At 58.1% G+C, this 11,003-nt stretch overlaps 3 protein-coding genes across 3 annotated transcripts; all 3 read right to left on the bottom strand.

The window, feature by feature from the left end:
- Nucleotides 1-66: 66 nt before the first annotated feature.
- On the bottom strand, nucleotides 67-1,934 carry VDAG_06532 (uncharacterized protein; the record flags this gene model as incomplete). Its single annotated transcript, XM_009658910.1, has 2 exons — nucleotides 67-162; nucleotides 222-1,934. 2 exons carry the CDS (start codon nucleotides 1,932-1,934, stop codon nucleotides 67-69), a joined length of 1,809 nt encoding a protein of 602 aa, XP_009657205.1.
- Nucleotides 1,935-2,960: 1,026 nt separating this feature from the next.
- On the bottom strand, nucleotides 2,961-4,240 carry VDAG_06531 (uncharacterized protein; the record flags this gene model as incomplete). The annotated part of the gene is made up of 3 exons (XM_009658909.1): nucleotides 2,961-3,629; nucleotides 3,686-3,767; nucleotides 3,822-4,240. The coding sequence occupies 3 exons, from the start codon at nucleotides 4,238-4,240 to the stop codon at nucleotides 2,961-2,963; spliced, it is 1,170 nt and encodes a 389-aa protein (XP_009657204.1).
- Nucleotides 4,241-5,538: 1,298 nt separating this feature from the next.
- On the bottom strand, nucleotides 5,539-7,173 carry VDAG_06530 (uncharacterized protein; the record flags this gene model as incomplete). Its single annotated transcript, XM_009658908.1, has 3 exons — nucleotides 5,539-6,319; nucleotides 6,451-7,016; nucleotides 7,159-7,173. The coding sequence occupies 3 exons, from the start codon at nucleotides 7,171-7,173 to the stop codon at nucleotides 5,539-5,541; spliced, it is 1,362 nt and encodes a 453-aa protein (XP_009657203.1).
- Nucleotides 7,174-11,003: the final 3,830 nt, after the last annotated feature.

The following is an 11,003-nucleotide window of genomic DNA, read 5'->3' as shown; positions in this document are numbered from 1 at the left end:
TCTGGCTGCTGGTCGGTGTGCTCCAGCTGGAGCGGTGGCAGGACAGGGGCCGACTGCTGGGAGACTTCAGACTCTGAGAACGACGGCTTCTTCGCCACGTCGCCCCTTGTCTCTCTTTTTGATGACTGGGGGATGGGAGGAAGGATGGGTGTGGTGGATTTTCTTGGTGATAAAATGGGAGCTGGGACAGGGGTCTCAGCGGGAGGTTTGACAGGAATGACCGTCGTGATTGTGCCAGCACCGGCGCCATTTTCTTTGGACAACGCCGGGGACACCGTCCTCTTGGTCGCGTCCTGCCCGGGGACAGGAAGCGGCACTGGCGTGGTCGAATGAGGTGTCACGGCTGTGCCCCCTGGCGTCAAGACAGGCGGGAGAACGGGCGTCTCGGTCAGCGGCTGGGTGCTCAGGCTTGCGCGTAGATGAGGAAGCGGCACTGGCGTTTCCGTCTTGGTCCGTTTGGCAGGCGGCGGCCGCGGCGCGGCTTTCTCTGGCTCGCCAATCTTTGGAGGCTCCGTCTCCGTCGCCGAATCTCTCTTGCGCTTGTGGCTTCGATTGGCCGAAGCAGGGGGCTTGCTCGACGCCTTTGCTTGCGAGTTTGACTGCGGCTGCTGGGGCGTCATCAACATCCTCGCCGTTTCATTAAATAGGCGGGCAGATTCCTCAGCCTCCTCAGCCGCCTGTTTCGCGAGCGACTCTCTCTTCAGTTTCTTGGCTTCGTTGAGCTTCATGCCCCTGTTGCTCAGCTGGACCTCGTCCGACTGCAGAGCTGCAGCGCTCAGCGCGCCCTCGGGCGTCTGCTGGTAGCCATTCTCCGACTCGGCAGCGATGGCCGAAGGAGCAGGGTCAAAGGCGATGCCCTCCTCCTCCGCCTTTCTCTTCGCCTCTCGGTACGCATCAATGCCACGGCCGAGGTCGTTCAGCTCTCGCGAGATCATCGTGTCGCTAGGTGTCCACTGCGCATTCTTCTTCATGCGCTTTCTCAGCTTGGCGAGCTCCCACGCAGTCAGTTGGAGCCACGGGGCGTCTGCGCTGCCAATCACGGCATTCTCGGGCGGCTTCTTCGGCGGCGGCAAAGGCGTGGCGGGCGGCGCAATCGCCGAGCCCGCTCCGCCCGCCGACTTGGGCGGTCTCGAGCCGGGTGCCTTGGGCGTCTTTTGCGGCTTGGGCGTCTTGGGCGGCTTCATGAGCTTGACGCGCGCGTTGGACGCGGCGCCGGCTTTGTACGGCGCAATCTCCACGTCCTCGTCGTCGGAGCTCTCGTCGCTGTCGGAGCTGTAGGCCTCAAAGTTGTCGTACGGCGCCAGGACCTCGCCGGGGACGGTGATGCGCGGGATCATCTGACGCCGCGCCTTCTCGCCGTTGGCCAGGCGCAGCGTCGGCTTCGGAGCCCTCGCCAGCTGCGGCGACTTGGCCACGGCAACAGGGCTCTTCTGCTCGTCTTCCGTCGGATAGTTTTCGAACATTGTTTGCAGTTTGGACAGGATCAGCTTGACGCGGTTGTAGTGGCGGTTCACGTTCTCGTCCATGCGCATGGCCTCGGCGTGCGCAAAGGCCCGCGAGCTGACGGTCCTGTTGAGGCCGTCTGAGATGTCGGCGCGAAGCTGACTCGGTGCGGGACGCGTCTCGGCCGGGATCTTGGGAAGCTGCCCCCATGTGGTCGTCATGTTGTGCACGTTCAGTGAGGCGTCGTGGTAGCGGGAATCGAGCTGGCCGATCAACGTCAGGGAGCGCATCATGTCGGACGGGAGATACTCGGTGAAGTCGAGAAAGTCGGTGACCGTAGCTTGGGCATCAGGATCGGCGCGCATCTGAAGTGAATTCAGAGGGTTGTTGATGGCACTGAGGGGGGGTTGCGGCATGTCTTGCTCCATGGTTGTCTTGTCTTTTGGAGAGACTGCGTCCTCAGCCTCGGCCGAGGCGTCGACGGCAGCCATGGTGGGCGATGGCGTCAAGAAAAGGGCAGTTCAGCACGCGTCTTGTCGAGTTTTGTCGGTGCAGGAGTGTCGAGGAGTCGACCGACGCGATGCACGAGGGGTGTGGCAGTCGGAAGGCAGGTCGCGTTCGACGAGGGACGTGGAGGTCGTACACGAATGCGCGAGGCTCTCTGCGCTGCTTGCCGCGCGCTAAGCCCCCATGGAGCTCAAGCTTCAGGGGGGGGTCCAGAGCAAGGCCCCTGCATGCGGGCGATTGGTTCGTGCGCCAGTCATGCTTGGGTCCCGCTGCTCTGACATCACCCGCGTGCCGAGGTTTGCCCGCGTTGTTGCCTATGGTGCCTGGCTACAATGACAACTATCTTGCCCTGTAAGACTCTGCAGTATGCCGCCATATCTGCCTTTGCATTGACAACGAATGTACTTGCTGTCTACCTAAAGTAGCTTATAGATGGCATTATGAGCCGACGCTCGTGGGCCCGGGCAAGCACTGTGAGTGGGTGTCATACGAGGCGGAGACCGCGAAATTCAAACCACTATAAGCTTTGCTTTGGCATCAAGCAACTGTTTGCTGCTTTTAGTTCAGTAGCCCAGCAGGTCATTGGAGTCAACATTGTGCAACACTTTTCACACCCCTAGTTTTCTCAAACCACATCTCGTGAGGCACAGTACAGCCAAAGTCCCTCTGCCAAGTGAACCCTTGCTCAGCCCTGTGGTCGATCAGAGAAAAGACCGTCTGAGCTTCCAGTCATCACGCCATCGGATCCCCTTGCGAGATTGAACAGCTTCCTAATCAAACAATACATACTCGGTATACATAGGAAGTAAAATACAAACCATAAAGCTAGCCGTCCCTACGCCATCCACACAAAAGCTCATCGTGAAATTGCGGCACAGCCATCGACGATTCGATCTCTCGTTTCCAGCAAAGAGTCGCATGACATTGTCATGGTCCCTAGACCTCTCTGGCACGTCCCATTTTCAAGCCTTCCGACATCTCATTCTGCCCGCCTGCCTCAAGCCCCCAGCTTACGCCTCACCACCAACAAAGGCGAGCGCCAACCCCGTGAAGAATGTGGCGCCCACCCACGGCAGGGCATACGCCGCGGCACCACGGGTCTCAACCCCGCCGACTGTCATGTGCGTCTGCAGGTACGTGTTGATGCCCGTGACGGCCATGGCAACTCCGGTGCGGAGAATGATGACTTTGGCGCGCGACGTGTAGCCCCAGAGGTTGAACGCGACTGTTTCGCCGAGCGTCGCGGTAACGGGATCGAACTCGCCCAGGCGGCCGTCCTCCTTGCTGCGGCCCGTAGCGGCAAAGGGCGTGAAGATAAAGGTGCGCGCCGCGAAGCCGAAAGCCAAGGTGATGGGCAGGATAGTCAGGTAGTTCGCCGTGTAGGCAGGCGTCAGGCTAGGAATGTTCTCAAAGTAGAGAATCAGGCTAGTCGGGAGGAAGGTGTGCAGGGCGATGAAGAGGGTGATGCCGTAGATCAAAGCCGAGAGCAGAGTGGTGTAGATCTGGATAGGCGCATCGGTGATGATCTCGCGGTTCGCGACGCCCTTGGAACCGGGAGCGTGGGCGCCAGAGAGGGGTCGAAGGGCCGTGAAAGGCGCAAAGGTGGAGAGCATCTCAATGCCGAGAGCCGACAGCACGGTAGGCGTGCTGATGTTGTAAAAGGTGGACAAGAGGTAGAACTGGGTGGCCAGATGGTCAGCAGAACATTCGTTGTGGAGGGAGGGGTCAATCCTACGGCAGGGCCATGCGCCAGGAGATTCAGCGCAGCAAGGTCGAGGCCATCAAAGTTGCCGAACCAACCAAGGGCCAGCTCAGATCTACACCAAGTCAGCTGTTGTTGACCTTCCTCTGTTGCGATCACAGGTACTCACATCCTCCAGCCCGCCAGAATCCCAACCTCGCCCCAAGTATCCAGGCTCTTGCCCACATTCATGAGCTCCCCACCACTCCACTCATTGAGGAAGCTGTAGCACAGGCTTGAGACGCTGAAGCTCAGCAGAGTCACAAGAGGGAATTGGAGGACGGTCGGCAGCTTCGATCGGCCTTTGCTCGCGACCTTTGGCGCAACCGCCTCCTTGGTCGCGACAATGGCATCATCCGCCTTGCGTGCGACCACCTCAGTAGCATCGTTGACAACACCCAGCGCCTCAACGACACCGCTCTCGGGGTGCGACGTCACGGATTCGAGATTCGCCGCAACGGTTTCGAGGGCGCGTGTAGACTCATCGACGTGAAGACCATCGTGTTGGGCCTCTTCGGACCTCTTCGCAGCTCTGCGTAGTGTCGGCATTGCGGTTCTCGATCAATTCTAGTTGTCGGTGTTGGACGGAAGGAATGGAAGAGTGTTCTCTCAAGAAACAAAAGGGGGAAGGAAAAGAAATAGTCACGGTGACGTTGAGTGATGGAACGAATCAGTTCAAATGTGCGGCAAGGCGAACAGGTAGAAGGAGGGTTGTTGCCAGTCAATGTGTGTGCGAGCAGAAGAGGCCGCGATGGGGTACCTCCAGGTAGCACCGTAGGTACCTAGGTTGCGAGCGCAAAGAGCTGTTGCGGTGGGGGTGGTGACGTCGCTAGGGAAACAACAACAGAAGAAGAGCGCTGAGGTCAGCCAACACAGGCCCACCACTCGCGCACCTACCTGCCTGGCACGGAGAGCTCGTTAGCTTGTCAGTCGGCGTTGCATTGCTACTGACTGGTGCTTCCACCTGCCTACCACGGGCTGGCCAGAGGAAGGAAACCCCACAACCAAACGGAGACAGTTCACGCAGGACGACGAAGCTAGCCAGCATTCGGTCAGCAGATACAGGGGTTATGTGCTCTTCCTCGAGGACCCTTGAAGCAGAATTTTTTCCCAACCTTGATCTCGCGGGAATCTGCCCTTCAAAAGCAACCGTCAGCCAGCTCGTCAGACCGTCGGGCTTCCTCTTCGATCTCCCGTGGATGAAGCCCTCGCTCGGCTGCAAAGCTTCGAAAGCGAAGACAGTCTTCGCACCATTCATTACCTGACATTGTCATGGATAGCAGCACCATGCCAGCCGCGGCACCTTTGCAACGGCTGGGATTTGTGTTGATGATCAAGTCCACCAGCAAGTCAAGCAAGTCATACAGTCAATTCCACAGAATTCATCCTTCACATCATGGGCCAATTGTGTCTCGGGGTTTTTTTTATATTTGAATTTATTACACTCTTCCTACGCAAGAAGAGCTGCATAGCCAATGTTTGTGGCCACTCCGACTCGAAAGTCTCGAAAATGATATCATCTGGTTTGCTTCATGCATGCTTGGTGGGTGTTCGCTCGACGCCCGCCCGTCCCTCACTTTAACCTCGTGGAGATGCTCTCGCGATCGACCCAACAGAGCCGGATCGGGCTCTCCACTCTTCGGTGATGAGAGATCGGCGGCGGAGACTGAACCACCTCGTTTTACAAGGGGTTTAGTTATAAGGTGGTACAAAAGAAAAGGGCACAATCCTCCCTGGCGTCATTCCTCGTCGACTCGTTGGTCAAATCAACTCCGGTTCTGTCTCCGTCTTCGACTGCCGCGAACGACAATATCGACAACTCCGGCTTCCGACAATGGGAGGAATTCCTACTCCTCCATACGTCCGAAGACGCCATCGTCGTCCTCATCGCTGCGCGACCGAGATCGCCGATCGAACTCATCGTCATCCATCATGCTGTCGCTCTCCTCGGCCTTGGTGTCACGGTGTCGGATTTCGCCCCGGGTGAAGCTTTCCGGCTGCCTGCTTGGATAACTGCTGAGGAAGCCAGTATTGTTGAACGACGCCGCCTGGTCGAGGTAGCGGGAGGGAAGAGGGGGCACTGGGGGTACATCTGCAGGCAGGTTCACCGTCCGCGAGCCGTTGTTGCTGTTGAAGCTGCAACTCAGCAGTTCCACCGCGGCGGCCAGTTCGTGGTCTTCTTGTCCCGTGGTGTTACGCCCGGAAGAAGGAGGACGGCCCTCTTGGCTCTGATGGCGGAAGTGTGCGAAGCCTCCTGGGCCACTCGGCATGCTTCCTGTCACGAGGGGGTTGGTCGAGGGAGCCGACTGGTACGATCGACCGAAGCCGCTGTAGCGCTTGGAAAAGGGGCCCGATGAGCCAGACATGGCCATGCCCTCGATCTGAGGCGGCGGGGTCGTGTCGGCAGAGCTGTGCCGGGAGTCCGAGTAGCCCGATGCCGACGCTTCGGGTGACGGAGCAGACTCGGGATCGCTCTGGAAGTCCTTGGCCGACTCGGGCGGGGTGGAGGAATCCTTCCCCGGCCCATTCATGGCTACGAGCACCGACGCAGCTTCGAGGAGCTGGACTTGTTGGTGCTTGGAGATGAGCAGCTTGGACGTGAAGGACCATTCGGGAGTATGTTCCCACCTGGTCGGCTATCAGTCACAGAACTTCACTCCGCGAATGCTTCTTCTTGCAGTGGACGACCCAAGGCGATCGCTAGACCGGAATCGGCTGCTGGAGGGAGGGGAGGCGGGGGGGGAAAGGATGGAACGAACAAATGCTTGGTCAGGCAACTGCTGTGCTTGTATCCCTTGCCACACTTTTCGCAACGAAGTTCAACGCGGTTGCTCTTACGCCGTTCCTTGATGAGCGGCTGCCCATCACTCGCGCGGCGCACGGAAGCCTTCTGGTCGAGACCTTCATCGGCAGACATGTCCTGAGGATCGTCGTCAATGGCACTCTCGTGCATCAACCCATCCTTTTCCATCTGGAAACGATGTTGTGGTGGGAGGCTCGCAGGGGGCGACGGCAGGTTGGCCATGATGGCGGCACGAGCAGCGGCGCTTTTGGAGGCCGTGTTACGGCGCGCGACGGAGCCGATGGGCATGGCCACGGAGCCGTCGGCGTTGGCCTCCTTGAGTGCCGCCTCTACGGCCGCGACATTGGTTGTATTATTGGTCATGGACTTGCGGCGGGTCACACGGTGGTTGGCGTTGAGCGAACTGCTCAAAATGGAGTGAGAGCTGTTCCGCGAGTGGGCTTGTCGGGTCATGAGGCCTGAAGCCGAAGCCGCGGAAACGGAGGACCGATGAGTCAATGGCCTCGTAGACTGCTGCATCTCCTAGAGATGCGAACTCGATGGTCAGCCATGGGGTTTGAACTCGGAAGCAGGTGTCGTGGAGGTTGTGATCATCAACAATCTGGCCGTCGCAGCTCGGCTCAACAGCGGGCAGCCCGGGGTGTCAGCTCTGGGGAGAGTGTACCTTGGAAGAGGCCATTGCTGACGATGTGTGCTGAACTGGAACCGACAAGACTGCCGGGTCGCGAGGGGGGAGGAGACCTGGAGGCTCAAAAGAAAAGAGTGTCGTTGTCGTTGCAAGGTAGCCGTGATGTTGCGCGCAAGAGACTTGGTGGAAGTAGAAGTGGTGAAGGTGGTGTAAGGCAAAGGAGTCGCGAAGGTATGCCTCAGTAGCAGCGAAATAATATTATTTTGGGAGCGAGCAACAGCAATTCGGGCGGGGGGTGTCTGTGTGCCAGAGGGAGGGTGCGAGTGTAAAGGGGGGGTAAGGATGGGGGCGTGAGGAGGAGGCCTGAGCAGGTCGCTGTACAGTGTTCGTGGAGTTGGTCGACTGTTGGTAGCATATCCGTAAGCAAGCATTGTGGCATGGGCAAGCAACATCGACCCAGCTGGGTGAGGTACCTCCCCCATCTTGGTAGGTAGGTACACACCACTCAAGCGACGGGCGGTGGTACCTTCAGTGAGTACATTCTAGCCCGGCTGCTCCCTGGGGCTGTGGCTACAGGCATGACTGCGCTCCATCTGGGCTTGGGCTTGTCTGTGCCTGTAGGCCTGTAGGCTCTCTCGCCTGTACAGTGGGACAAGTACGGACCCACTGGAGGTGGGAGGAGCGGGAATCAATGGTGTCTGTCGGTTAGCAACGATGGCGTCTACGGAGCCTGCGAGGCACTGGCACAGAAGAGTACATGTAGTGAGCGTTGCCAGTTCAATTGACACTCGAAAGAACGTGCGACAGGCCCTCCACGAATATTGGGCTCAATGATGGAGGCACCAGAAGCAGGCCGCTGCGAGACAGGTCGTGTTTGGAAAGAGCGCGGGTGGCCAGACGGTGAGCACTGGCGAAACAGAGGCGCGTGCCGGAATGCGATGGAAGGTGGTGGACACGGGACATACCTAGGACACGGGACACTGATCGAAGAGCGTCTGGTGGCAGCACTAACACCAAGCCGGACAGGCACAGGCACAGGCCACGAGGAGCAGACGACAGCAGGCAACAGACAAGTATAGGTGGGCAGGAGGAAAGGGGCCAGGCGCAGTCGCCGAAACCTGCTGCACTGTACGAGGTACTTCCTCCATCTGAGAGGGGGGAGTTTGCCCTTGATGTGGATGGCCTTGGCCTTGAACTGTGGGTGAGACGGAAGGTGGAGAGGGTATCCAGGACATGATTGGCAGCATCCTCGCCAGCCAAATGCCCGGGACCAATCAAGGCCGGGACAAGGATCTGAACGGAGGACAAGGGAGGAGGCAGACGACGACGTTCGTGGAGAGAGCGGGTGCGTAGCTCGCTGGCTCTGAGGTGCACTGTGGAGCTGGTGAGGGGGAGGAGACGCCGGGCCTTGAGAGGGGGGTGGGTATTCAGACCAGCCCGCAAGAGACAAGTGGGAGGGTGCTGGGTCGCAGCTCTCAGCATCCCTCGTTGCAGTCTAGCGGCCATCGCACGCTGCGAGAGGAGGCGAAGTGGCCTTCTGGCTGCCTTTTCTGACTGGATCCTTGTCCGCGTCACAGTGCGTCTCCTTCCTCAACGCCCGCCAGGCACTTCGAACACCTAGGGCGCGCGCGCCTGTTGTCTGACGAAGGTTCATACTGTAGGTGGGTAATGCGCAGTGGGCAGCTGACCCTCGATGCCAACCCAGGCAGGCAGTTGGTTTCCCCTCTTCTTGCCCGCTTAGAAACGGAAAAGTCGTCATCAGCCAGTGGGCTGACGGAACTCCTGGCCCTGACCCAGCAAGGGATCCTAGAGGGAGACGTCTCGCTGCGTCCTGTAAAGATGTTGTGTGGGTAGCGTGCTGCCTCCCTGCCTCGTCACGCTCGGCATGAAATGGGGTTGTCTTACATGTACTTCGTTCGCATCCTGCCAACGTTGAAGCAAGCTTGCCCGTCAGGCGAAGTTGTGCTCCGACCCGCTCAAAAACTTGGTCGTTGGTATTTCCGATCTGCTAGGGGAATCGTCTTTGTCAGTCCTTTTTTCTTTTCTCCTGACCTGGAGAATCCCAGACGCCGGAATTTTCCAATCCGTTGGAAGTTGTGTCTTGGGTTTATGGCAAGGGTCATTCCGAGTGAGGACACTTTAGACCACGAGCTGATAACCCTGAATGCTGGAAGACTGACAATGGGAACCATGCATAGTACCTCATATGGACACTGTACAATGTCCAGATATTGTGCCACGGCAGAGCTGCCTCTGTTGGAAAACGACCTGATCTGTTGTATTGCACATATACATCGAGCATATATGTGTACCATGCTGATGAGGGGTAAGTGATTGCTTGCAGTCCCCGCGCGGAGACATCCAACAGATCGGCAAGGACATATGGCAATGGGCTGTCGTAATTGGAAATAGGGAAGTTGAATAATAGCTGTTTGGGTCGTTCCATTGTTGCCGCTGTACATGTATGCATGCGGGGAGGGGGGGTTGACCTTCGTCCTAGCTGGTAGGAAGGCAGAGACTGGGCAGTTCTGGAACACTTCCAGTGCAGATGTCTATCAGGCCAACAGGCGTGCCCAATGTCTAGTTGTCAAGCCGGTATTCGAGTCCCAACGTCGTTTGGATCTCTGCGTTTGTTACGTGCTCTCGACGCCTGCCCGATCATGTCTTTTTTTTTCTTGGGTGTATGTGGTCTCCTAGGTCAATTGAGAAGTTGTCATCTGTTGCATGTGGTTGGAATTATTTTGTGGAAGTTGTGCAATGTGCTAAGTCTCCCACCCTGAAGATGTCTTCCCCAGCAAGAAACGCGTGAAGCAGGTCAGGTACCACACAGTGTCCACCGCAGGGGTGGGAGATTCCACATCACCGAGGCTCACTAAAGCTACCCCCTCTCGTTCTTGTACTGTGGCGTCTCCTGCACACACTGTCCTCGGAGGAGTCATCGTACCTTATCGGAGCGGCTCCGAGATCGCTGCCGTTTTCTGAAATGTAATGCTCGCTTGTACTGTCTCATATGCAACAGCAGGTGCGAGGCGAATAGCGCCAGATAGCGCTCAGGGAAATTCAAGAGATTGCGCTTTTCTCACGAGACCATCCGATAAGTCTGGGGCGGTTGGCCGAGCATCTACTGTCAAATTTGTGCCTGCAGCAATATACCAATCGAGGTTCTGGCCTCGTCACGGTACCATAAGGCCTGGCCAATGACATGCTGGGCTGCTAACGCCTCTTCGCCCCTCCTGGCTGGTTCTGCCGCCAACTGGTGTGTCTGCCTGTGGTCCACTCACTCGCTCGCTACACGCCCTCATCCCCTTCCGGTTGATGCTATTGATCACAAGGCAGGCTTCCCTCGCGCCGTCGACTCCATGTCAGGGCTTGCTAATAAGGTACCTATTCAGGGCTCTTGATTGACCTTGTTCAACCGAGACAGCCATCACACGCGGACTCCGATCTACTGTTGAGACCGTGGCCAGACTTGCTGGCGGGCTCACGGATGCATCGCGCCTTCTCTCTCCTTTGTCGGACACGAAGCACCAACGTGGGCCGCAAGACATTCCCTCAGCTCGCTTTCTGGACATATGCCTCGCCCAATCGGCCGATGCCTCGCTCGACATGGCCATGTTTGATCAGTGAGACTGAGGGAGAATGTGCCCCAAAGAAAACGAAACGACTCCAAGGACACGCCTCGCACCCCGCCGCCCCCCCCCCCCCCCTCCCCGTGGCCTAACCTGCAAATCCCCCGCTTGGCGTCTATACCAGCCAAATGGCCTGCCCTTTTCCCGCCAAGGGCATGTCCAGCTACACCTGAATGAATTTTCGCCTCCTGAAGCCTCAAAACATGGACCTCCTGCAGGGAGCCATCCGTACTCGGCGTCAAGGCAGACCGG

This window comes from Verticillium dahliae, genomic scaffold (genome assembly GCF_000150675.1).
Source record: "Verticillium dahliae VdLs.17 supercont1.12 genomic scaffold, whole genome shotgun sequence".
Classification (NCBI taxonomy): domain Eukaryota; kingdom Fungi; phylum Ascomycota; class Sordariomycetes; order Glomerellales; family Plectosphaerellaceae; genus Verticillium; species Verticillium dahliae.
Note: the sequence above shows the minus strand (reverse complement) of the source record. Positions and strands in the feature narration are given on the sequence as shown.